This window comes from Ostrea edulis, chromosome 6 (assembly GCF_947568905.1).
Source record: "Ostrea edulis chromosome 6, xbOstEdul1.1, whole genome shotgun sequence".
Taxonomy (NCBI): Eukaryota; Metazoa; Mollusca; class Bivalvia; order Ostreida; family Ostreidae; genus Ostrea; species Ostrea edulis.
This window is the reverse complement of record NC_079169.1, coordinates 24,137,098-24,164,480: the sequence shown is the minus strand read 5'-3', so window position 1 is coordinate 24,164,480 and position 27,383 is coordinate 24,137,098. Positions and strand designations below refer to the sequence as shown.

The window sequence follows — 27,383 nt, the reverse complement described above, 5'->3', positions numbered from 1 at the left end:
GATAATTAAGGTATATTTCTTATTTAAAAGTTTTAATCAAACTTTCTGGAATGAAACCCTTTGTAAACATCCAAGTCTCTACTGTTTTGAAGAATAAATGTAAAAGGTGAAGGTCGTTGGAAAGAAAATTCCTAAAATTTTAGTATCTCTGGCTAGGAATGCTGTCTCAATACAATATGCTATGTAGTGGAAATTAAAAGAACATATCATTAAAGTGTATATCTGATACATATAGAGAAACTTGATATAATGCAACATTCGCAGCTTCTTACCGTACGTTGTCCAGTAGCTTGCTATAAATCCACCGAACGCCACTGATGCATCTGTGACAAAGTTGACCAGCATGGAATTTCCCGTACTCCTCAGACGGCCAGGGACGACATTACCACAAAACCGACCCAGGAGTGAGGACTGGAGGGTATTACCATCTCGGACATCCACATAGTCGTACCCACAGGACGGGTGGGCCTCAATCTCAAACGAGGAAAACCTGTCAGGCATAAAAACACTTTACCAAGCTTTCCAGGACAGAGAGAGATGTGGAGGAGAGAGAGAGAGATTTCTTTCTTTGTAAAATTCACTATCTCATCTCCTCCTAACTTAAAGTTTCACAATTTTGCTGAATTAACTATAGATGGCATTGGCTCAAGTGAAATGATCAAGATTTGAAAAATACAGTAAAACTGTATAGTTATAGCTGCATGGCTCACTTATAATTGATTCACGCTTACAGCAACTTGATAGCTTTTTGTGCCCCGTAAATCGAAGGTTTTTATAAGAGCTGGATCTGAAGCTCTGTTCCATCACAATATTTTTTCAGAGAGCTACAGTTCTCCAGGTAGTAATTTTCTAATCCGTCCATTTTATCTTATCACCGGTCACCTGAAACAGCTCAAGAAAGTGGGTGGGCTGTAATCGGCCAATGAAAACTTTTGTATTACATCAAACATGTCATTCAAACTGTTCGATCATCTCATTCAATTGTGTCGTCACACAATGCAATACTATATCATGTAAAGCGTTCTAATTCAAAGGTGAATTGCGATAATATAATTCTCCAGACTTTAATTCTAAAGAGACAAAACAATGATAATATTTTTCACCAATTTTCTATCCTTTCTTGTAATTTGATTTCCGAAAGGACTCTTAGTATTTAATTATTTGCTGTTGCTTTTGACCAAAACATCTTTTAAAGGCTTGTCTTTTACTTAAAAAAAAAACCAATGAGCAAATTATCCTTGAATTAAATCAATTTAATGATGTTTACATTTCAAAGATTCATATGCAGTAACAATATGTATTTTGTTGCAACATGTATGTTGTTTACAAAGTCTCTCTACATTTTGGAAATGAAGAATGACACAAAAAAGTCCAATGATGCATATAGAATATATCTTAGATCCACGTACACTCTGTTTTCAGTCCAGTGATTAATATATGTAGAATATATCTTAGATCCTCCATTCTGTTTTTGGCACAGTGATCAGGCAATTATATCCCTTGGTTTCAGATTTACCATTAAAAAGTATAAATTTGATCTATTAATTGTCCGCAATAGTGAAATAAACCTTAGATTCACCACTCTGTTTTAACTATGATAAAACTCACGTGAGATCCACCACTCTGTTTTGACTATGATAAAACTCACGTGAGATCCACCACTCTGTTTTGACTATGATAAAACTCACGTGAGATCCACTACTCTGTTTTGACTATGATCAAACTCACCTGAGATCCATTACTCCATTTTGACTATGATAAAACTCACCTGAGATCCACCACTCTGTTTTCAGCCACTGTAATAAGCCAGGTACAGTTGGCCCGATGGTGGTACCTGTCTGGGTAGGTGGGGGTCTGAATCGTACCATAGGCTTCTGTGTAATCTCCACCGCAATCTACATCAAAATATGCAGAGTAGTATGGTCCAAAGATACACAAGATATTTCAGATTAGCTATTTTAATGATTTATTGATTGATTGTTTTATGCCCTAGGCCTGTTGAGAATTTTTCACTCATATCGCGACATTGATGATTTATGATTGATTGATTGTATCTTGTTTAACGTTCCTCTCGAGAATTTTTCACTCAAATGGAGATGTCACTAAGACTGGTGAAGGGCTTCAAATTTAGGCCTATGCTCGGCTCTTATGGCCATTGAGCAGTGATGGTTCTTTAGTGTGCCACACCTACTGCGACACGAGACATCCATTTTCAAGGTCATCTCCGAGGACCTGTGACATTCACATCTGATGCTGAATGTTTGGCGATGGAACTGTCACTACCTGTTTTTAACGACTTAGGTTTGTCGTGGCCAGAATTCGAACCCCGACCTTCCACATGTGGGATGAACGCTCTACCTCTAGGTTGAGTCTGAGTTATACTATAGATTCCTTGTTTTACGTGAGTACTTATTACCACGAAATGACCCATGGGCGTCAAATTGCGAGAAAATGAATTTGCGAGTGTTAAATTCTGCTGTTCAAGTGTTTTTGCACGAATTTTAGCAATATAAAAACAAAAGTGGGAAACATTTTTTCGCGACTGATGTTTCTCGCAAAATTATGCAATAATAAATTCCTCACATATATTTATGAATTTACAGTATCACGTCTGGACCTAATGGTAGCTGTGATCACAAAAATGGCTCCAAAAACTAATTCATGTAATAACTTGACCATGAAGTGAAAATAAATTTTGTCAAGTTTGGAAAATGGTAAGCAGCTGTTTTTCACGTATGTACATACATACAATGCTTGTATTTAATGTATATAGACAATGCATATAGTCAACAGACTTCAACAATGACCAAAAAAACCAAAAATCTATAATGTGCAATTAAACAATGACTAGACTGCTTGATTTCTGATCATGAAAGTTAGGTTTGTAACTGCGTGAAATAAATTTGAATAAGAAAGCGAGCATACCTGACACTCGGTACTGGGCTTTGAATCCAGAAAAAGCTGTGTTCCTGTCTGTGACGAACTGAATAAACATGGTACCCAATGAGCTGACAGGATCGGGCACATCGTTCCCGCAAAATTTACCCAGCTGTCGTCCACTAGAGTCGTTCCCAGCAAACACCTGAACATAGTCATAGGGACATCCAACACCACCTAAGGTTACACAATAAATTCATTAAACCTTTTGTCAGGGATATCGACATCAATTCATCAAACCTTTACAAAGGTATGTCTGCTAGGGTTACATACATTGATTCATTAGACTTTTACCAATGGTGCCAGCTAAGGTTACACACATCAATTCATCAGACCCAACAGTGCAGGTGGATATATTTCTTATTAAATATGGTGTACTGTTTTGCCTAAGACTTGAATGATGCTTTGCAATCTAATTAAAATCAGACTTCTTAGGTCCATGCCATATACTCTGCGTAAGAAGATCTGACATAATCTGACTTGGGGTCATGTTCAGGTGCACTTTATGTTAGCCAATCAACGCGTCGCCTATGAAATCATCCATGTTCACAATTTAAGAAAAATGATTGCATTTGTTTGGTTTGAAAGAAAACAAATCACAGGTAGATGTGACATAACAATGCACCGTTTACGTCGAATGGCATTATATTCCTCGTGTTAATTAAGTAAACCATCTTGAAAACTATTCAAATCGTACCCATGCATCCCCATTTATACATAAATCGCAATTCACAATTAATTTAATTTGGGTATATTTTATATCATACGTTTTGTTGTTTGTATGAAAGGAATAGATTAGGCATTATTGTAAAAGTTTAAAATTTCTTATGTGAGATTATATTCAATTTTAGGCCAATTCAACTTAATTGATAGATTATCATATCCGCCTGCCCCTCAAAAATTGGCCCGCCCCGATTTTTTTATTTTGCAAAACTTGCAATTTCCGGAATATTTCATGTCCGTCTCCGGTATTTACACTTGTTGTTTACATTTCCAGTATAGCAACGTGAAGAAAATAGATCTATTTGGTTCTCTTAATTTTTCACGTTCTTACAGGCGTAAATCTTGAAGAAGTTAGGCATATTTCTGTTTGAAATTAAAGCCTAACCTGGAATTAGTCTGTGGAAATAGCATAGATTGATATCCATCTGGCATTAAATGATGCGGATCTGTTGGGGGAAAAAATCGTTTGTCTTTAATATTTTTCTCAGAAAATAAAAATTAAAAAATAAAATCCTCCCACCTGTCCCATACTTTTTGCTGACCCTGGATGATAATCTACTAATTAAGTTAAATTGGCCTTATAGTGTGGAATAAACTTCATGGGAGATCGATTACTGCAACTTGTTTATGAATTGCCGAGAACCGCCTAAATAGCCATCATTGTCTGTATGGCGCAATCTGACTGGCTGATAGTTCTTATGAACATTCCAAGTGAAAGGTCATGTGGACATGACCCCCTATGGGGTTATGTCAGATCCTATTGTAGCTATTGTGAGCATATCTTAGGATCTGATTTCAATTAGATTGATGCTTTATTACTAGATAAAATGTGTCACGAAATTGAGACGGCAAGCATTGAAATATTGACAGCATAATTATTGGGATCCAAACTGTCTTTATAATGTTTACACAAACACTTCCCTATAGCTTCAATTTCTTGGTTTAGAAAATAGTGATACCCCTTTATGTGTGAAGTAATAGACATTATAACAATGGCAAACAGTCTTAACAGATTTACTCAGAAGACAGACAAGGAGCGAGAATTAAAACAAATTACACTTTTAAGCTCAGAAAAATCTTTGAAAACAAAGGAGCAGCATCTGATTTTAATGAATATTTACAAGAAAAGGGTAACTTGACTTTATCCATTCATGGAAGCTACTACAAATCAATCTCACTTGAAAGCATTCACCAAGGCATTGACCATGCAACTTTCTGGTCCTTGACAAAACAAACACAAGTTTGTTACTGACTATCCACTGTAAAAAATTGTTGGGTTGTTAAGTCCATAGTAGGTGAGGCAAAGAGTAAAATAGACTAGGGGCATATGGCAAAGGATCCCCATAATTTTTTCTATCCTGAGATATATTGATTTCAATCTGACTATATATTGTAGGTCTGTACTTTAGTCGGATTTATTTTTAAGATAATGGTTTGTAGAAGGTCATAGCTAATCAAAAAGACAAATTGTAGTGGCAGTTTTTTTCCACTTGAATTATCAACTTTGTTACATGGACTCTTCATTAAAAATCTGACAGTTTAAACAAGAGGCCTGTGGGCCACATCGCTCACCTGAGTCACTGTGGACCATATTTATAGATTTTCTCTATACATTTGTATGTAAAACTTTGATCCCCTATTGTGGCCCCAACCTACTTCCGGGAACATGATTTTTAGAAAATTGAATCTGCACTATGTCAGAATGCTTTCATGTAGTTGTAAAATTTTCTGCCCCAGTGATTCTTCAGAAGATTTTAATGATTTTCCCTATATATTTGTATGTAAACCTTTGATCCCTATTTTGACCCCACTCTACCCCCGAGTCATGATTTTAACAAACTTAAATCTGCACTATGTCAGCAAGCTTTCATGAAAATTTGTACCTCTCTGGCCCAGTGGTTCTTGAGAAGATTTTCCCTATATGTATGTAAAACTGTGATCCCCTATTGTGGCCCCACCCTACCCCCTGGGTCATGATTCTAATAAATGCGAATCCGCACTATGTCAGAAAGCTTTTGAAAATTTGTACCTCTCTCGCCCAGTGGTTCTTGAGAAGATTTTCAAAAATGATCCCACCCTAGTTTTGTTTTTTTGTGATTATCTCCCCTTTGAAGGGAGCACGGCCCTTCATTTCAACAAACTTGAAAGCCCTTAACTCAAGGATGCTTTTTGTCAAGTTTGGTTGAAATTGGCCCAGTGGTTCTGGACAAGTCAAAAATGTAAAAAGTTTACAGATGGATACAAATGATCAGAAAAGCTCACTTGAGCTTTCAGCTCAGGTGAGCTAAAAATTTCATCTGAAAGAAAACAAATTATTTTTCATCAATTGATAAAATGTCAAAATCAAACTTGAATGAATTGTAATTTGAAAGTTTCATCTGACTTGTTCATGCGACAGGGACTTACCTTCAATGTGGAAATTGACACTATAAAAAGTGAACACAATAAATCTCTGTGGATCCACGGAGATCGTGTAATTGCACATTAAGTTATGTCCATATTGACTGGGATAACCCGGTGACACAAAGTCTGCTTTATCTTCTGTAAATAATGCTCCACAGCCTGCAAAGTGAAGGGAATCGGGAGTGTGCAGTTGTAATATATTAAAATCTTTATTAAACTAAATCAAGAAAATCGTTAAATCACACCTGACGTCCAGTTAGCAGCAAACCCGTTTCCATTGATGGTAGGATCAGAGCGAAACTTGACTACCATCTGGCTGGAGGAGGACTTCTGTGGAGGTGGAGTCAGATTACTGCACCACCGACCTAGATTTACCAGGGTTCCATTTCTCAGGGCATCATCCACCTTAAAATTGCAGCAAGTGTTAAAAACCTAATCCAAACACTATCAAGACTGACTAACATAATTCAATTGATTAAAAATTTCACAGAACATGAGTCTCCTGATAAACAACATTTATGTCAGGTATGAACTTTGACAATATCCTTCACTACAAAGTAATGATATGTTTTTTTTTCTTTTTTACCAGTGACCTTGGTATGAATTTTAACTATCCTTCACTACAAAGTAATGATATGGTTTTTTTTTTCTTTTTTACCAGTGACCTTGGCCAAATGATACTGACACTATTAACTTTTCTGCCAAATACAGTAAAACTCTGATATAGCAAATTTCTGTGGACACTCTATAAAATTCACTATAAGCGTAATTCGCTATACACTTATAGCAAATTCATAATTTAAATATAACGAATTCGTTATAAAACTGATTTGTTCTACATGTATATCATTTGTATAAGAAAGCACCAATCAATATAACAGTGTTTGTATTGTCTCTAAGAGAAATTAAGCCAATGTATTTTCAAAAAGAAATATTTTTATACAGAAACTATACACACTGATTTATATATGATAATTTTTCTTGATGGATTATTAAGTCACGCAAGAACATGTCGAAAGAACAATGTCAACAAAATTATGTGCAATACATACAAACAGTCTATCGCAGTTGTCATTTACTTGTTGCTTTACACAAATATTAAAGGAGTATACGATAAAATAAATGCAATCTAACTTCAATTTAAATTAACGAGAATAGTAAACAATACAATACAAACAATATATTAGCTAAAAGTATGTGTAACTATTCTTTTGCGCTAACAACCTCTTTTGAAAAAAATGAAACAAAAATTTCATAATAAGTATAGGTCCTTTAAGGCAATGGAAAGCGATTGTTAAAAATCACAAGTATAAAATGAAAACCAAATTCGCTATAAAAGGTGATTTTTACGTTCATTTTTAATTCAAGGGGAATAGAAATTTACTTCGTTATGTCCGTAAATTCACTATATCCGTGTTCATTATAGACGCAGATTTTAATATAGAATATATAAAGAATTGCCGGGGAAATCAATTTTACTTCGCTATAGCCGTAATTTTGCTATATCCGTGTTCGCTATATTCGAGTTTTACTGTATTGCCCTCTAATGCAACTCCATTTCAAACTTATGGCTTGTCAACCAATTTTGACAATTTTAACATTAACCTTGGCCAAAGAACTTGTTTCAGGGTCATGATCCACTGTATGATCGTAAAGTAACCTTCATGCCAAAGTAGTGGCTCAGAAATATATTTTGTTAACATTTTCAAATGACGACCTTCACTTTGGAAACACAGTCTTCATTCAAGATTAACAAAGTTTAGTCCTATACAAATATTTTTTCATTTTCTCTTTTACTAGTGACCTTGGTAAAATGTTTTTGGTTCAAGGTCAGAACAGATTTCTAAAAATGTTTGAGTTCAATATGACCTTTAATTGCATGACAATGTTCTGACCCCGATACATTGATAATACGGAAGGGTAGAAAATGGACAGACTTTGTGATTCCTATATATATCACCCAAGTTTTTGTTTGAAGAAAGTATCTAGATGTTTGAAGATTTTAAACCAATAAATTTCCATGATCATATCCTACATTGCCAAGCCATGGGGTTTGACCCTCTGACCCAGGGGCCATGAAATTAAAACTTTCGATAAAAGGCCTCTAAGCTTATTATAAATATGCACCCAGTTCATTTTCCTAAATGTTCAGGAGTAAAAAAAATCTTGAAAACATTTTTTTCATTCAATTACATTTTCGTTATATGATCATGTCAAAGGGTGGTATAAAGTTAGGGACAACATACCTCCACATAATCATATGTACAGCTACCATGTGCCTCCATGTCAAAGGGCGGGATAAAGTTAAGGACCACGTGGTAGCCCTCTTGTACATTGATGTCCCAGACACACTCAGTGTTGTGGGGGTAACTGGATGGGTAGTTGGGGCTGGAGATAAGGCCTGTGCTGCTGTGATACAAACCCCCACATCCTGAAATGCACAACTGTACTCTAAAGACTAGAAAATGGTCAACAACTGCATAACATAGATAAATAGGACAATAAACAGAAATCAATAATGTACACAAATATATGGGGAAATGCTGCTTTCACTCACCTCCTGTCACAAAGCTGTACTGAATTTTGAAGCCGTTGGCTGCCACGCTATAGTCCGTTTTGAAGATGATTCTTATTCCATTACTTTGTGATGTGAATGGTTGGGGTACTGTGGTCCCGCACAGTTTACCGATAGAGGGCGAGCTCACATAGCGTCCATTCAGGATGTCCACGTAGTCAAAGGCACAGTTAGGGTGACTCTCCAGGGAAAAGTTTTTGAAGGTTACCTGTAATACAAATCAGAAGGTTACCTGTAATACAAATCAGAAGGTTACCTGCAACACAAATCAGAAGGTTACCTGCAACACAAATCAGAAGGTTACCTACAATACAAATCAGAAGGTTACCTGCAACACAAATCAGAGGGTTATCTGCAACACAAATCCAAAGGTTACCTGCAACACAAATCCGAAGGTTACCTGCAATACAAATCCGAAGGTTACCTGCAATACAAATCAGAAGGTTACCTGCAACACAAATCAGAAGGAAGCATTAGCAGAGCTGCCAACATTATGAAATGGAAAATAGTAAGGCGGGGGTCAGGGGGACGCCTAAGCCCCCTGCCGCTGGAGATCTTTTATGAATAAAGATGTAACCTGAGCAATTTTAGGCATATTTCAAATCCAAATTTAATTAATTTAGATATTGTTATGCATTCTGCAACTGCAGAAAGTCAAATATATCTTTTATTGATTTTACTTTCTAAAACTTGAGTATAAAATCTTGTTACATTAGTATATTATATAATTTTACAGTTACTGTGTCACTTATTCTGGCAAGTTTTTTAATGTCATTTTCCCTGCCGTGAAAAATGTTGAAGTTTATCAAACAGATTGTACACTTATCATACAAACTCCCCCTTTCTGACTTTGAAACAAATAGATGTTTACAGTGTAGTTGCATGTTGTTCTTTGAATTACTGGCTCTATCAGGTTTTCTTCTTTGGGGGAGTATTGTTGTTATTTCCATCAACATATGCCTTATGCTTAGTAGCAGCTGCCATATTGTTTATTTCAAAGCATAAAAATGATCGAGATTTCGTATATATATAGACTATGCAAACAAACATAGTAACGACTATGGCTTGTTTCTTATAAAAGTAAAAACCAATGACGGACAGCTTAAAACTTTCGAAATGTCAAATAAGCGAAAATCGGAAGATATATAGTGAAATCGTAAGGCGTATTTTCGGCCCTAAAATTGTAAGCCTTACGCCAAATTCGTGAGGGTTGGCAGCTCTGGACTAATAAGGCTGCATGGCAGCTCTGCACTAATAGGCTGCAGAAAATAAAATCTCATCTAAACTGAACAACATTTTCCGGTGTTCGTGAAGGGTCATTGGTAACTGGCTGCACTGTGAAAGCAGTGTAAAGCAACTTGCAGATCAACTTGCGATTCAATAAAGAAAAATGACTATTTATTCTTGTTACGATGGTTTATTTTATACAGGTCTAGGTCAGGGTATTACGATGGTTTATTTTATACAGGTCTAGGTCAGGGTATTACGATGGTTTATTTTATACAGGTCTAGGTCAGGGTATTACGATGGTTTATTTTATACAGGTCTAGGTCAGGGTATTACGGTGGTTTATTTTATACAGGTCTAGGTCAGGGTATTACGATGGTTTATTTTATACAGATCTAGGTCAGGGTATTACGATGGTTTATTTTATACAGATCTAGGTCAGGGTATTACGGTGGTTTATTTTATACAGGTCTAGGTCAGGGTATTACGATGGTTTATTTTATACAGGTCTAGGTCAGGGTATTACGATGGTTTATTTTATACAGGTCTAGGTCAGGGTATTACGGTGGTTTATTTTATACAGGTCTAGGTCAGGGTATTACGATGGTTTATTTTATACAGATCTAGGTCAGGGTATTACGATGGTTTATCTTATACAGGTCTAGGTCAATGTATTACCCGAGGTTACATTGATATATTCAAGTACCTGAAAGTATTTATATCTTCAAAAATATCAATAATAAAATGCCCTCTCTTTGCTTGTTAAATGTGATGTACATGTATTTACATTTTTAATATTTTTGGCTTTGATACAGTACCCGCAACGTTATTCTTGACATGATAAACGATAGAACACGATACACGCACGATAGGATAGGATACACGCACGATACGATAGGATACACGCACGATACGATAGGATACACGATAAACCTGATAAACGCAAAACATGATAAACGATCTTCACGATAGACCTGATAAACGCAAAACACGATAAACGATCTTCACGATAAACGGAAAACCTGATAGAAATGTTGTAAATTTAGAAACGGTTTAGACGGAACGAAATTTTGATACCTACAACATAATTACATTATGTTTACATTATGTTGATAATAATATTGAAGGATTTCAATGTTCATTATATACCTACATTACGGACAAAGCGGATTTCTTGTTTCCCGCGTTCTCGCGATGGGAAAAAATCTAACGCGGTAATCTATAGGTAAGTTAGGAAAACCGCGTTCTCATCGCGGGATGACTATCAGCTACCTGTCCCCGTCGCGGTAACATTTGTTTAAAACATTGATCGGTTTTGTACCATATAATTTCTTCAATCCACGGTCGTACGTTTTTTTGTTTTTTTTAATGCCATCACAGCTAAAATTTAAAAAAAATAATAAAATATATACGGCATTGAATTCATTATTTGATATCTATATGAATTTTATCAGCCAATGATTCTAAAACTTATATTGTCACCTAATGTTTAATATATAGATTATACAGGGAATTAACTAAATGTAATATAATGTAGTGATATCATGCTTCAGTAGCTCTCTTATGCTAATGTATATTACCTTGAGTATGAAATAAAACCAAGTAATATTGTGCGTGTAGCGAGGAGGGGGTTATTTTGCATCAAGCTCTAAGTTCACGGCTCATTCAACATCTCAAGTTATTTTCATAACGACCGCTTTAAAAAAAATCAACCGCACTACACCTGTTAGATATTTTTACACTATGATTGATAATTGATAGTCATAAGTAATTGGAACATATTTATTTGAATTGATATTTTGTTAACAAAACATAAATATACTGTTTAAAAAATATAAACAAAACCCGGCTTGTTTTAAATTCGCAATTTTGAAACCCTTAGTGTGTAAAAAAAAATTCAAATAATCATCAAAACCAACATAAATTTCCAGTATCTACACGTACGAGTATTGGTACATGTGTACATGTACAAGGTATTTAAAAAAAACAACAACGATGACAGCGGAATCGTGCCCAGTTGAGCAGAATTTTGGGGGATGCAACACCCTTACACCCTTTTAAAACTTAATCTTCTAAATGTGTGAAATACAATGTCCCTGAGAATGTTAGCTGTCAAAACGCGGGTGATACACAAAATCAGATATAAGGACGAGCACAAGTTCAGCAGTTGCTATATAAGTAGCATACACGTGAAAAAAAATTCGGAAGAAAAAGAACCATTATTAAAATATACATGTATGTGATAAACAATGTAATTTACTGATTTTTCCTTTCTAATCGGAACTCCCTATTTTTCTGTTAGTGTTAATTACAAATAACTGTTTCTAGACAAACAAATGTTTATGAACTTCAGAAGGAGCTTTCAGATTTACTGTGCTCGGTTTACTGTCCTACTTTCCAGACTACTTAGAATTAAATTGTGATAAATTTTCACTCTCTCTCTGGACAGACAAATAGCTCTTCTTCTGCCTTAAAATCGACAACTTTATGTTCTCCTTCAAATATACCGTCTTTCCTCGATTCCTAAAAATAGCTTCTTTAACAAAACGAATAAAGGTTTCGGAAAGTATCGTACTTTTTCATTAGATTTTATATACGATCCCGATAGTTTCCGAAGCTACATGATAAATGATTTTCACGATAAACGGAAAACCTGATACACGCAAAACACGATACACGATAGAACTGATAAACGCAAAACACGATAGAAAACGGAAAACCTGATACACGATAGGATAGGATACACGCACGATACGATAGGATACACGCACGATACGATAGGATACACGCACGATAGAGCACGATAGGAATGTCAAGAATAACGTTGCGGGTACTGTATCTCTACATATTAAAATGATAGCCATTTCCTCATGAATGCGATGCAGTTGTGAACAATGCATGTATGAAATCCACAGCAGACATAACACTCCTTATAAATAATGATATCTCTATATGACAATAACACTCCTTATAGATAATGATATCTGTATATGACAATAATACTCCTTATAGATAATGATATCTGTATATGACAATAATACTCCTTATAGATAATGATATCTGTATATGACAATAACAGTCCTTATAGATAATGATATCTGTATATGACAATAACACTCCTTATAGATAATGATATCTGTATATGACAATAATACTCCTTATAGATAATGATATCTGTATATAACAATATACTCCTTATAGATAATGATATCTGTATACAACAATATACTCCTTATAGATAATGATATCTGTATACGACAATAATACTCCTTATAGATAATGATATCTGTATATGACAATAACACTCCTTATAGATAATGATATCTGTATACGACAATAATACTCCTTATAGATAAGGGCTATTCCAGAAATAAATACATGGGGGGTCGGGAGGCACCTTTTGTATATACCAAGCACCCATAAAAAAAATTACCCCATGACCCATCAAATTGATAAACTCATTTTACAATGACCCATCTAATTAAAAAAAAAACTAACCAGACCCACCACAAAAATATTTTTAAAAATGAAAACGGTACAAATCTCGCGAGGTTTTCCGGACAAACAATGTTTGAAACATTCTAGTCAATGACGCGGTAATGCCTGTGCGACATTGTATCACAGTAGTTCTGAAGAAACGATGTCACATCAACAATCAAAGGCATCTATGGCGGGAATGTTGGAAAGATTGGGAGTCCAAACGATGCTATTATCATGAAATGGGTATGGATATGTTTTTCCACGAATCGTTCGTCTTCTAATGGAGCCCGCGCCCGGAGGCCTCTATATCACCATCACACTGACTGATAAATATAACGCATCGGTACCCTCGTATAAATCAACTAAGGTTTGCCTATTTTTATTAGAAAACGGAATACCTATTGGTTTCAAAATATTCCCAAAATCGATGCATTGTAAACTGTAATAATCTACAGAACAGAGTTCGCCGCCATCAAGTCCAAAGGGACCCTACTAAATGCGCCTCTAATTTGAAGAGTGCCGTACTGGAAAGTTGTGCGCTGCAAAGAGCGACAACTCGAATAGTTCTATGTTACTTCCGATTTCGAAAGCAGCATTTCGAAAGCACGTTTTCAATTTTCCCTCCGACGTTTTGTAACCAACACGACAATAAAAATATTCTGAAAACTCAACACCCACATGGCACAAAATAAAACAATAGAAACTACCCACTACCCATAATAAATATTTTTTTAACAGTCCAACCACGGACCAAATAAAATATGAAAAAATACGACCACCCACACAAAAAAATATCATTTGCCGCCCGACCCCCCCATTTGATCATTTCTGGAACAGCCCTAATGATATCTGTATATGACAATAACACTCCTTATAGACAATGATATCTGTATACGACAGTAACACTCCTTATAGATAATGATATCTGTATATAACAATAATACTCCTTATAGATAATGATATCTGTATACGACAATAACACTCCTTATAGACAATGATATCTCTATATGACAATAACACTCCCTATAGACAATGATATCTGTATATGACAATAACAGTCCTTATAGATAATGATATCTGTATATGACAATAACTCTCCTTATAGATAATGATATCTGTATATGACAATAATACTCCCTATAGATAATGGTATCTGTATACGACAATAATACTCCTTATAGATAAATGATGTCTGTATACGACAATACCTGAATTCTAGAGCCTTCTGGAGCCAGTATTAACCAGGCGCATGCATCGCTGTGATTGTAATTAAACGGGAAGTTAGGACTCAGGATTTCTCCGCTTTCTGCTGTCAGGACACCTCCGCAATCTCAAGAAGAAAATAAAACATGCAAAATATCTTCATGGCCTTTCTATTGTACCAAATAAAAAACACTCAAATTTGAAAAAAAAAAAACCAACCAACTATTACACTCAAATCATTTTCCAAAAGATTCTAATTTTTCTAAGATTAGCATCATCAATTCATATGCAAGATACATGAGTCATAGAAAATATCTGTAGAATTAAGTTATTCATGTAAATGAATGCCTCACAATTAAAGCTGTATCAACAGTACATGCATTTTGATGACTTACGACATAACGGTGATACCTTTGAATGATCATTATAGGTCCAGATAGAAAACTACTACACAAGTAAAACGCAATAAATCTTGCATAATTCGTGATACTTAGACATGCCACATTCAGTTAAAAAGATGAGCCCCATTTACCTGTGTATGCGTAGTTCAGCAGAAATCCTTTATCTACGATAGACATGTCGGTCCGAAACCTCATCCACAGATTGGCCAAGGGAGAAATAATCGGGTCAGGTAAGGTCGTGTTTCCACAGTATTGCCCAATTAACTGTCCATTTTCTGAGTTACCTAGAGCAAGACATGATCATGAAGAGGGTATGCCTGGATGATTACAATATAGGCATGTGGATGAAATCCTAAATACATTTGTACCAATATTTCAACTCCTACAAGACTATTTGCTCAACCCTAAATACATTAACTCCTACAAGACTTTTTGCTTAACTGTAGACAGCTCCGTTTACCTGATCAAGATATAGGGCTCACAGCTGGTTTGACCAGTCGACAGGGGATGCTTACTCCCTCTAGGCACCTGATCCCACCTCTGGTGTATCCAGGGGTCCGTATTTGCCCAACTCTCTATTTTGTATTGTTTATAGGAGTTATGAGATTGATCACTGTTCGTTATCTTCACCTTTCATACATTAACCCCTACAAGACTATTTGTTCAACCCTACTACATTTGTACCAGTATTTCAACTCATACAAGACTATTTGCTCAACCCTAAATACAAATGTACATTAACCAAAACTATTTGTTCAACCCTATTACATTTGTACCAGTATTTCAATTTCTACAAGACTACATGTATTTTCTCAACTCTTCCACATTTGTACCATTATTTTAACATAATTTTATTTCGGGCCCAAAACGGGCTTAGTGAGCCCCTGTGACTCCTACAAGACAATTTGTTTCAAATCTTTGTACTCAACCCTCAATACCCCTATCAGATTATATGTTAAACATTAAATATTTCAATTCCTGTAAGAGTATATGTTGAACAGTAATCACTTGTATCAGACTGTGCTCAACACTTCAGATTTTCCCTCTTATCTATGTGCTGAACTCCAAATGTGTTAATCCCTATCAGAGTATGTGTTTGAAGTTTCTCTGTTTAGCATTGTCTTGGTCTCAACCTTGTATGGATTTAATTAGACTCAATTTCCGATTCTGAAACTGATCTATATATACTGCAGTAACATAAAAGGACCACAAAATTAGTGATTTTACAGATACTGTCACTTGAGAATAAAACTGACGCAATGTTTGAGTACTTACCTTCCTTAACTTCGAGGAAATCGAAGCCACATCTAGCCTGCCATTCCGTTTGTAAGGTGTTAAACACAATAAAGATGGAAGAACTGGTCTGGTTTTGGTTGTTTAAGTACCACACACATTCTTCATTGTTACTGTAGTTTCCTCTAGCGTATCCAGGAGACGAAATATTACCAAGGGGGCGTGTCAGTATCCCACCACATCCTACAAGTACAGAAATGGTAAACAGCACCTGACACTTGTTTTTCGGACATGACTACTAGTATTCCATCTATTAGTATAGTGTTGCATACAGGTAAAATTACAACATAGATTCATTAGTGTAGTATTTTTTTTTATTGATATTATAATATCACGCTAGCAAATCTACAACATCCAAAGCATAGTGATCAAGAAAATAATTTTCATTTTTACAAATATACTCCATTGCAAATTCAATGCAATGATGATGTACAAAATTAAATCTTTTAAACCCCCCCCCCCCCCCCCCACCCCAAAAAAAAACCCAACCAAAAACAAACACAACAAGAAATTCCACAAAGAAACAGAAATGTTTTACTTTGTTCGTTGAGTGATGTGTAGCGAGCTCTAAATCCACCATTACTAATGGAACCGTCCGTACGGAAGATGACCTTCATCATGTTGCCGCTGGATTCCACAACTGTGGGTAGATTAGCACCACAGAAACGACCAATACTGGGAGAGTCGCTCATGATTCCGTTATATACCTGAGTAAAAATTCAACTACAAAATGTAATTAAATTAGGCTCAGAAGAATAACAGGGAATTCTGGGAGAGTCCCTCTGAATACCCTAAAACAAGATGTTCACACCAGCCATCTCCATTTTCCCATGTACATACATGTATAAATAAATCCCTATTACAAACTCTCTTCTTGTTACCCCAGCTTGAACAAATTTTAATGTACACTACATGAGGATGTTTACCTAATAAATTAAAAAGATATCGTACCATATAAGGTTCTTGAGAAGATTTTTGGAAAGCTTGTCTACATATTCCCATGTATAAAACTTCCAAAACCTTATCAGGGCCTCTTCTTTGGCTCAGATGTTTTGATATGCAAGATATGCAAAAACTTGAATTTATACTTATGAGGATACTTTCATATCAATTTAACAAATCAAACCCTTGTAATTCTTTGAAGATTTTTCCTGAATACATGCATCCTTAGTACACATATCTTTAAAGTCTATCATGGCACTATCTAGAATCCTGGGTCATAATGTGAACATGAATATACACTAAATAAGGAAGCTTGCACATCAGTTTGAGAACCTGTACTCTTCTAGTTCTTGAGAAATCGTTTTGAAGAAGTTTCCTGTATGTTCCTATAAAAAAACTTTAAACCCCAAATCAGGGATTAAAATTAACGGTTGCCCGGTCGCCCGAGGCGACTACATATTGGTACGGGTGATGAAAACTTCGTAAGGCACTGGCCCGGTTGGCAACCAGAATTTCCTCTATGTCCAAAGTTGTAATATCGGTGATAAACCCGGTTTCTCATTGAAATCATAGTTCGTGTTTATTATCTTTTTAAATAAAATAATAAACAAGAGGTACTGTGAGCAATGCTCACTAAGAATACCCCCCGCTTACCCCAATCTCCCAAAGGGTGTTGGTAATAGGTATAAACTACCTCTTTTCTGAGTGTAAAAAAGAAATGGCATGACAAACCGAACCATATTGCTACTTCGATGTCCAAAGCGCGTGACCTTTGACCTTTTGACCCCAAAATCGATAGGGAACATCCTCATCCCATGGATAGTCCATATATATGATATGGTGACGGTAGGTGGAAAGGATGATGCTTTAGAGCCCGGAAACCATTGCGTCTACAGACGGACGGACAGACAGACGGACAACCCGATTCCAGTATACCCCCCCCCCCCCCCCCCACAACTTGTTGCGGGGGGTATAAAAATACGATCGGCAAATCTCTATACGATTTAAGAGTGTTACGTAGTAATATTACGGAATTTTAAATGGTGCATTTGGTTATCTACATTTACGTTGCGTGATATGTTTCCTGTTAGTTAAGTCTCACACGGGCGAAGATTAGCCCGATTAGGAAAATCTGAAAAACATCATGTTGGGATTTATTGAAGGGATTAAGGCTCCCGATCCCACAAATAAACAAAAGAGTACAATAAAAACTACAAACTAACAAGACTGAGAAAATTCCAAATTTCGTGGAAGGAAAACAGACCGTGGTTGTAGTTAGACGATGAGCTAGGCATGTTTTGATGGCCTGCAAAACGTTCTCCAAGCATGGAAAAGGAAATAGAGCATGAGTTAGAGTAAATGCAGTGAATAATAAAGTGAATATTTCTGACAAAATGTGTTCTTCGTTATAATATATGGGCTAATAAATCTCATTCTGGGCTAGTGAAATTTGAAAGTTAGTAGCCAGTTTGGCTACTTAATTTTAAGGGTTAATTTTAATCCCTGCAAATGTGGCTCTGCCCTGGTGAAACCATTAATGTGGCTCTGTTCTGTTGAAACCCCTAATGTGGCTCTGCCCTGGTGAAACCCCTTATGTGGCTCTGCCCTGGTGAAACCCCTAAAGTGCGTCTGCCCTGGTGAAAGCCCTAATGTGGTTCTGCCCCAGTGAAACCCCTAATGTGGCACTGCCCTGGTGAAAGGGTTCATGAAATCCTACATAAGACTTTAAACCCCTAATGTGGCTGCCCTGGTGAAACCCCTAATGTGGCTCTGCCCTGGTGAAACCCCTAATGTGGCTCCGCTGGTGAAAGGGTTCATAGAAAACATGGAAATTAAATCTATAATTCATAAAGATGCAAAACTTGGTATGTTTACTTTAACAAATAATGCACTCATGTGGTTATTGAGTAGATTAATACCTTCAAAGAATTTCCCAACATATCTGTCATTCTCTACCCAGAGTTCCGAGCGCTACTCGCACTACACCTCTGTCAACGGCATTTTACAGAAATCTTGTAAAAATTTCTAATATCCAACATTTATGTTTTGGACTAAATATTTAGTCATATTATGAAATGCTTTTGGTGCAATTAAATTGATGCTTACTGTAAATTCTTGAAAATCACTGTTTTCTGATCCTAAACTACTTTGTAATATGTGTATAATATGAATGTAGGACATTCACATGGTGGAGATTAAACGTAAACATGGAATCAAAAGTAAGAAAGGCTGTAAAAATACGGTAAAACTTGTAAAATAAGAGACAAACAGCATATGGTAAAATAGGTACTCTACATCGTCATAATGGCTGACTTCCTTTAAAACATGGATGAAAATATAGATATAAGCAATATTTGTCTATTAATTCCAAAATTCATTGCCTACCTGAGTAGCTCAGTAGGTTAGCACATCGACTGCTGAACTGTAGATTGCTGGTTCGAGTGCAGCAGGGCGTTTAAATTTTTTTCAGATTGCTTTCTACTAAAACAGCATTTTTGATTAAATAAAGTAAATTTGAAAGTTTTCAATTTCAAAATATTTTTGTACATATTCTCCACTTTTCATCCATATCAAATTTCTGTGGTGTAGCATACATCCTCAATGAAGTGCCACTGGGCTATGAAAAGAGCCTGGTGTTTCACCTGTTGCCAGATCTTTTAAAGGGCAAGGAAATGAGAATCATATGTGATTATATTGGTGTAAGCAAAGCTTGTGCAATGCGCCCTCTGGTGAGAGAATGCATATCTGTATGTAATACTTGCATCCCATCATATCAATATCATATAAAGCCCCAATCTCAAATTTTGCCAAATTTTACAACCAACTAAAAAATAAACAACCCCTGCTAAACAGAAATGCAAATTACTTTATGATAGTTTATAATTCCAGCTTGAGTATTTTCTTTTTAACCACAGAATATCAATTAAGTATAGAAAATGATCAATCTCTGTCCAGACAATATGGGTTACAGTAATAGGTCTATAAAACCAGATAATAATTGAATCAAAGACATTATCGGACCCTGAGTTTGCATGACGACATACTACAGTACCCGCAACGTTATTCTTGACATTCCTATCGTGCTCTATCGTGCGTGTATCCTATCGTATCGTGCGTGTATCCTATCGTATCGTGCGTGTATCCTATCCTATCGTGTATCAGGTTTTCCGTTTTCTATCGTGTTTTGCGTTTATCAGTTCTATCGTGTATCGTGTTTTGCGTGTATCAGGTTTTCCGTTTATCGTGAAAATAGTTTATCGTGTAGCTTCGGAAACTATCGGGATCGTATATAAAATCTAATGAAAAAGTACGATACTTTCCGAAACCTTTATTCGTTTTGTTAAAGAAGCTATTTTTAGGAATCGAGGAAAGACGGTATATTTGAAGGAGAACTTAAAGTTGTCGATTTTAAGGCAGAAGAAGAGCTATTTGTCTGTCCAGAGAGAGAGTGAAAAATTATCACAATTTAATTCTAAGTAGTCTGGAAAGTAGGACAGTAAACCGAGCACAGTAAATCTGAAAGCTCCTTCTTCTGAAGTTCCTAAACATTTGTTTGTCTAGAAACAGTTATTTGTAATTAACACTAACAGAAAAATAGGGAGTTCCGATTTGAAAGGAAAAATCAGTAAATTACATTGTTTATCACATACATGTATATTTTAATAATGGTTCTTTTTCTTCCGATTTTTTTTTTTCACGTGTATGCTACTTATATAGCAACTGCTGAACTTGTTCGCGTCCTTATATCTGATTTTGTGTATCACCCGTGTTTTGACAGCTAACATTCTCAGGGACATTGTATTTCACACATTTAGAAGATTAAGTTTTAAAAGGGTGCAAGGGTGTTGCATCCCCCAAAATTCTGTTCAACCGGGCACGATTCCGCTGTCATCGTTGTTTTTTTTTTTTATACCTTGTACATGTACGCATGTACCAATACTTGTACGTGTAGATACTGGAAATTTATGTTGGTTTTGATGATTATTTGAATTTTTTTTTACACACTAAGCGTTTCAAAATTGCGAATTTAAAACAAGCCGGGTTTTGTTTATGTTTTTTAAACAGTTTTGTTAACAAAATATCAATTCAAATAAATATGTTCCAATTACTTATGACTATCAATTATCAATCATAGTGTAAAAATATCTAACAGGTGTAGTGCGGTTGATTTTTTTTAAAGCGGTCGTTATGAAAAGAACTTCAGATGTTGAATGAGCCGTGAACTTAGAGCTTGATGCAAAATAACCCCCTCCTCGCTACACACACAATATTACTTGGTTTTATTTCATACTCAAGGTAATATACATTAGCATAAGAGAGCTACTGAAGCATGATATCACTACATTATATTACATTTAGTTAATTCCCTGTACAATCTATATATTAAACATTAGGTGACAATATAAGTTTTAGAATCATTGGCTGATAAAATTCATATAGATATCAAATAATGAATTCAATGCCGTATATATTTTATTATTGTTTTTTTTTAAATTTTAGCTGTGATGGCATTAAAAAAAAAACGTACGACCGTGGATTAAAGAAATTATATGGTAAAAAACCGATCAATGTTTTAAACAAATGTTACCGCGACGGGGACAGGTAGCTGATAGTCATCCCGCGATGAGAACGCGGTTTTCCTGAGTTACCTATAGATTACCGCGTTAGATTTTTTCCCATCGCGAGAACGCGGGAAACAAGAAATCCGTGTTGTCCGTAATGTAGGTATATAATGAACATTGAAATCCTTCAATATTATTATCAACATAATGTAAACATAATGTAATTATGTTGTAGGTATCAAAATTTCGTTCCGTCTAAACCGTTTCTAAATTTACAACATTTCTATCAGGTTTTCCGTTTATCGTGAAGATCGTTTATCGTGTTTTGCGTTTATCAGGTCTATCGTGAAGATCGTTTATCAGGTTTTGCGTTTATCAGGTTTATCGTGTATCCTATCGTATCGTACGTGTATCCTATCGTATCGTGCGTGTATCCTATCCTATCGTGCGTGTATCGTGTTCTATCGTTTATCATGTCAAGAATAACGTTGCGGGTACTGTATCAGTCAACAGAGTGTCAATATGAATGGTAGCTGTGAGTGATAGTAAATAGGTCATACAATGAAACTTCACAGAGACTGACTGAAGATTCACAAAATTTATAATAGCTGACTTCAAGAGATGAACATACATGTAAGTACCTGCTTCGATATCAGGACTCCACAATTCAATAAGTAGAATCTAAATGTATATTTATCATAACTTTGAAGATATTCTATATACAATAAATACTTTGGGGATGAAAGTAAGCAAAAGTGAGCTACCTCACATACCCCAGGCTTCAACACTGCTTAACAATGTCTCACATAATGAATGGTAATGCTCTGCATTACTGAAAGAACAGGTCAAAACGGCTCAAAATTCTAAGTTGAAAAGGGACATAACTCCCAGAAAAATTATTGAATCAGAATTTTCTGGGAATATGCACATCTACACAGTGTGTCCTTATCAACTACAAAGTTTCATGAAATTCTGTTGAGCAGTCTCAGAGGAGTTGTGCTGACAAAAAAGGGACTGATGGACTGACAAACTGACGGACAGGTCAAAAACATTATACCCTCCGAAACTCCGTTGCATGTGGTATAATTAGCTATTTCATCTGCCAGTAAATAGTTTGAAGACTAGTAGATACTTGCATTTTCCGATTGGTGAATAAGTGTTGATTTTATTAACTGATGTAACACGCGACTCTGTTCTGTTACAGAATGTGGCACTAATCAAAATTTCAAGAAGGAAAGACAACATTTCTACAGTTTTGTAGATTAATTTCTAGTTTGCATCATGACTTGTTATTTTCCTCATACATGTACAGTTAATTAGGGCTGTTCCAGAAATGATCAAATGGGGGGGGGGGGGGGGGGGGGGGGGGGGGGGGGGTGTCAGGCGGCAAACGATATTTTTTTGTGTGGGTGGTCGTATTTTTTCATGTTTTAATTGGTCCGTGGTTGGACTGTTAAAAAAATATTTATTATGGGTAGTGGGTAGTTTCTATTGTTTTATTTTGTGCCACGTGGGTGTTGAGTTTTCAGAATATTTTTATTGTCGCTCTTGTCGTGTTGGTTACAAAACGTCGGAGGGAAAATTGAAAACGTGCTTTCGAAATGCTGCTTTCGAAATCGGAAATCGGAAGTAACATAGAACTATTCGAGTTGTCGCTCTTTGCAGCGCATAACTTTCCATTACGGCACTCTTCAAATTAGAGGCGCGTTTAGTAGGGTCCCTTTAGACGTGATGGCGGCGAACTCTGTTCTGTAGATTATTACAGTTTACAGTGCATCGATTTTGGGAATATTTTGAAACCAATAGGTACTCCGTTTTCTAATAAAAATAGGCAAACCTTAGTTGATTTATACGAGGGTACCGATGCGTTATATTTATCAGTCGGTGTGATGGTGATATAGAGGCCTCCGGGCGCGGGCTCCATTAGAAGACGAACGATTCGTGGAAAAACATATCCATACCCATTTCATGATAATAGCATCGTTTGGACTCCCAATCTTTCCAACATTCCCGCCATAGATGCCTTTGATTGTTGATGTGACATCGTTTCTTCAGAACTACTGTGATACAATGTCGCACAGGCATTACCGCGTCATTGACTAGAATGTTTGTCCGGAAAACCTCGCGAGATTTGTACCGTTTTCATTTTTAAAAATATTTTTGTGGTGGGTCTGGTTAGTTTTTTTTTTTTTTTATTAGATGGGTCATTGTAAAATGAGTTTATTAATTTGATGGGTTATGGGGTAATTTTTTATTTTTTTCTATGTGTGCTTGGTATATACAAAAGGCGCCTCCCGACCCCCCCATGTATTTATTTCTGGAATAGCCCTTATCGAATTATCGCCACTCAATTCATTGCCATTTTTGTTATAATGCCGCATTTTTCTACGAACGTTTTTCTTATCACTTAAAATTCTCGTTAAAACGCCAAATTCATTATCACCATTTGCCACAGTATTTTTATTACAAACGTCTATATCAAAGTGTTGATTATCTCGATAAACCGCCATGGGTGCACGTGATCGATGATGCGGGACAGTGGTCATTATCGATCTCCGGTGTACACCTGGGCAGAATTAAGGTATCCAGTATTAAATAAACAAAATAATTACTTCATATGAACCGTCGTCTTGTTGTTTATGCTTCATCAAAAAATATTTCAGTTTAGTATGGCTTCGCCACGAAAGAGGTTTCTGTTGAATTTCTAAGAAAATAAGAAAACTATAACATACCATGGAAACCGTCCGAAATATACACAACAGGATACCTCCAATTATTCTACTGTTTTATGGAGAAAGTCCATAAAAAGGAGGAAAATGGGTGATATTTTGGTTGCAAAGGGTGAATTACTTGTTGATCTTTGTCCAGTTAATGACGGCTCACCTACCAGGAAACAGCCATGCGGTGCGCTGAATACCGACACCATGGATAAGGTTTTTAAATAACTTGAAACATATTGTGTATATGTGTCTTGTATGTGTATTGTTTTGAAATGAAGCCTTATTATTTTGGAAAAATGATTGAGATTTTTCAACATGAAGTTTTGTACGTGAAGGAAAGATAACTCTTACATATACATGTATAGGAAAAGTAACTCTTTCTCCCCAAGATGGCGGAAATTCAATTCATCGCCAAATTCGCTGTAATGCCATAGATTCAACAGAACAAAAGGCTGCAGTTTATCAAGAGTTGATTGTAGTCAGTAAATACACACAAGATATTACCCAAACTTTTCCCCCCCGTACGAAAATTTGCTCACGTAATTTTTAAAGAGACACTACAGCTCATTTTGCGCAAAAATCATGAAATGACAATTTTCCCAGCGCTTTTTCAATTTTTGTTGCATTGTTGAATGTATGAACTTTGCGAAAATAACACTTATCTAAAGTCAAAAATTCTCGTTTTAACGTAAAATTTAATACTTTTTGATGGCCTATACAAAAATTATCGAGTCTCCTCCTTTCGGTCTTCAGACGCATGCGCATAGACAGTAAACAGTGCAGTGAGAGAAAGTGTAGTGGATAGATAGATCCAGAATTTTGAAAGATTCTGTAAGAAAAGAGATAAAAATAAAATGAGATAAAACTAATATGTGAAATAAAATTGACCTTGCGATCAGTATGACTGCTGGAAAACAAAGGGCTAGGAGAAACGATTGTAACTCAGTGGCGGATCTAGCTAGGATTTCCGAAGGGGGATGAGAAAGTCAAATATTAGCCAAAGTAATCGGCTTTCTGGGTGCAAAATTTGGATTTTCACTCACAATTTGTGGCGAGAGGGAGGGGGATCCTGCCCCCCCCCCCCCCTAAATCTGCCATTGGGACTAGCCGCGAAGACATTAAACTTGTGCTATTTTTTTCTGAACACGACACGTGTTAGTTGTAAAAACATCGGTCAATTGGAACATGCATGGAAGGGTTTCTGTTGATACAATGATTTATATTATTACTTATTATAAGGAGCAGGGAATAATCTTATACTTGAAAGGTGAGTGTGGACCCCCTTGAAGGGGAATTTAAATAATTTCCTACACAGCACCTTTGATGTCATTCAAAACCACGTGATGTAAATAAGCATTCAAAAGTCCGAGTCAGCATGAAGAAACCTTTGAATTCCGGACGATCTTCAAAGCGCATTTGAGAGTAAATTGATGCATCCAATTGTTCAAAATTGTCAGTATCGATATTATATTTATCATTTTATCAATACGTGTTTTAAAAAACACTATATCAAAATGTGGAAAATGAGCTGTAGTGTCTCTTTAAAATTTCCTGGCGTACCCATAATTCTGAAAAAAATCCAGCTAGATTTTTAACAACAAATCCTATGGAAAATACTGGCGTACCTGAGGCGTACTCCGGGCGTAATTTAGCTTGAATTATGCAAATTAGTACGTCTAGATTTAAAAGTACGCCTTTAAAAAGAAAATACGCCTCAACTAGGAAATACGTCTCTAGCGAAAATACACCCGTACAAAAAACAACAAATCCTATGCAAAATACTGGCGTACTTTAGCTTGAATTATGCAAATTAGTACGTCTAGATTAATAAGTACGTCTACACCCGTACAAAAACCCTCCAATTGTAGAAAGTACGCCTCAATAAGGAAATACGTCTTTAGCGAAAATACGCCTCATCAACAGTCAAGGCAAAAAAATTACATACAGGAGTCTACTTGTGGCCTGCATATTTAGTAACTCCTATAACGGAATACAAGATTGAAAAAATAATGAACACAATAACTGACAGGTATTTGAAAATTGGAACTGTATTTAACAATACATAATTATGCCTGTGTAACAGATTAAATTTTTCATCAGTTGACAAGTACATTAATAATAATCATATAACTAACAAAGGAGATTGTACAGATGTATAGTAGTTTTAAATATTTCTAATAATATATGTAATATGTAGTTCAATAAGTAATTAACACAAATTCATAATGATCCTAAGGATGCAAACAAATTTTTAAAATGATAAAAAATAGACACATTATACATGGGATATTAAAATTCAAATACATTTCATGGAGTAGAGTTGAATTTTTTCCAATGATTTGTCAGTTTATGTCCCATAGAGTAAATTTGTAAAAGGTTAATTACAAGGGGGTGCTATATCTGTAACAATTTTTGGACATTATATGAAACTTACAACAGTTACCATGTAATATTTCACAAAATTGACAATTATACCAATTTGAAATAGAAAGATGAAAAATTATATCAGCCCATCGATGCGCATCCATTTCCCCCCCATGCGTATAGATATGTAAAACGCAAAATATTCATTAACATAACAGATTGATTTCTGACAAAGATTTGAATTTAGGTTATAAACATAATCAAAATGAAATTATACAATTAAAATCAGAGCTTAATTAATATTTTAAAACAATAGATCATGATGACTAGAAATAAACTGTAATAAGATTACTGTTAAGCACTATGGTAATTCCGAACCACAGCAAATAATGTATATATATACTCTCCTTTGAATCCACAAATCATCAAACACTGAATCTTTGAGAAAAGACCATAGGCTAAGAGCGTTGAGATTTTGAATAGCACAGTCATCATTATTAGAGCAGTTGATTAAAAATAAATCTCAAAGAATTACATTCGAAATTTTGTTATT

The 27,383-nt window shown here is 35.6% G+C and overlaps 1 protein-coding gene and 1 long non-coding RNA gene across 4 annotated transcripts in view; both read right to left on the bottom strand.

The window, feature by feature from the left end:
* LOC125648020 (cubilin-like) overlaps positions 1-27,383 on the bottom strand; it is a 123,383-nt gene that overhangs the window by 13,043 nt on the left and 82,957 nt on the right. For 2 of the 3 annotated variants that reach the window (XM_056142106.1, XM_048874909.2), the window contains exons 49-59: positions 16,781-16,949; positions 16,225-16,425; positions 15,081-15,233; positions 14,554-14,675; positions 8,621-8,846; positions 8,310-8,494; positions 6,309-6,468; positions 6,067-6,222; positions 2,926-3,114; positions 1,769-1,895; positions 273-490 (exon numbers count right to left, since the gene is read on the bottom strand). In XM_056142106.1, the coding sequence (XP_055998081.1) occupies positions 273-490; positions 1,769-1,895; positions 2,926-3,114; positions 6,067-6,222; positions 6,309-6,468; positions 8,310-8,494; positions 8,621-8,846; positions 14,554-14,675; positions 15,081-15,233; positions 16,225-16,425; positions 16,781-16,949 (1,906 nt within the window). Of the gene's footprint in view, positions 1-272; positions 491-1,768; positions 1,896-2,925; positions 3,115-4,838; positions 4,920-6,066; positions 6,223-6,308; positions 6,469-8,309; positions 8,495-8,620; positions 8,847-14,553; positions 14,676-15,080; positions 15,234-16,224; positions 16,426-16,780; positions 16,950-27,383 lie in introns of those variants that run through there. The other variant, XR_007360180.2, reaches the window with a different exon arrangement.
* LOC125648027 (uncharacterized) overlaps positions 26,491-27,383 on the bottom strand; it is a 6,733-nt gene continuing 5,840 nt past the window's right edge. The window contains exon 2 of the long non-coding RNA XR_008796261.1: positions 26,491-27,383. This exon is cut by the window's right edge and continues 385 nt beyond it. This is a non-coding gene — a long non-coding RNA (uncharacterized LOC125648027).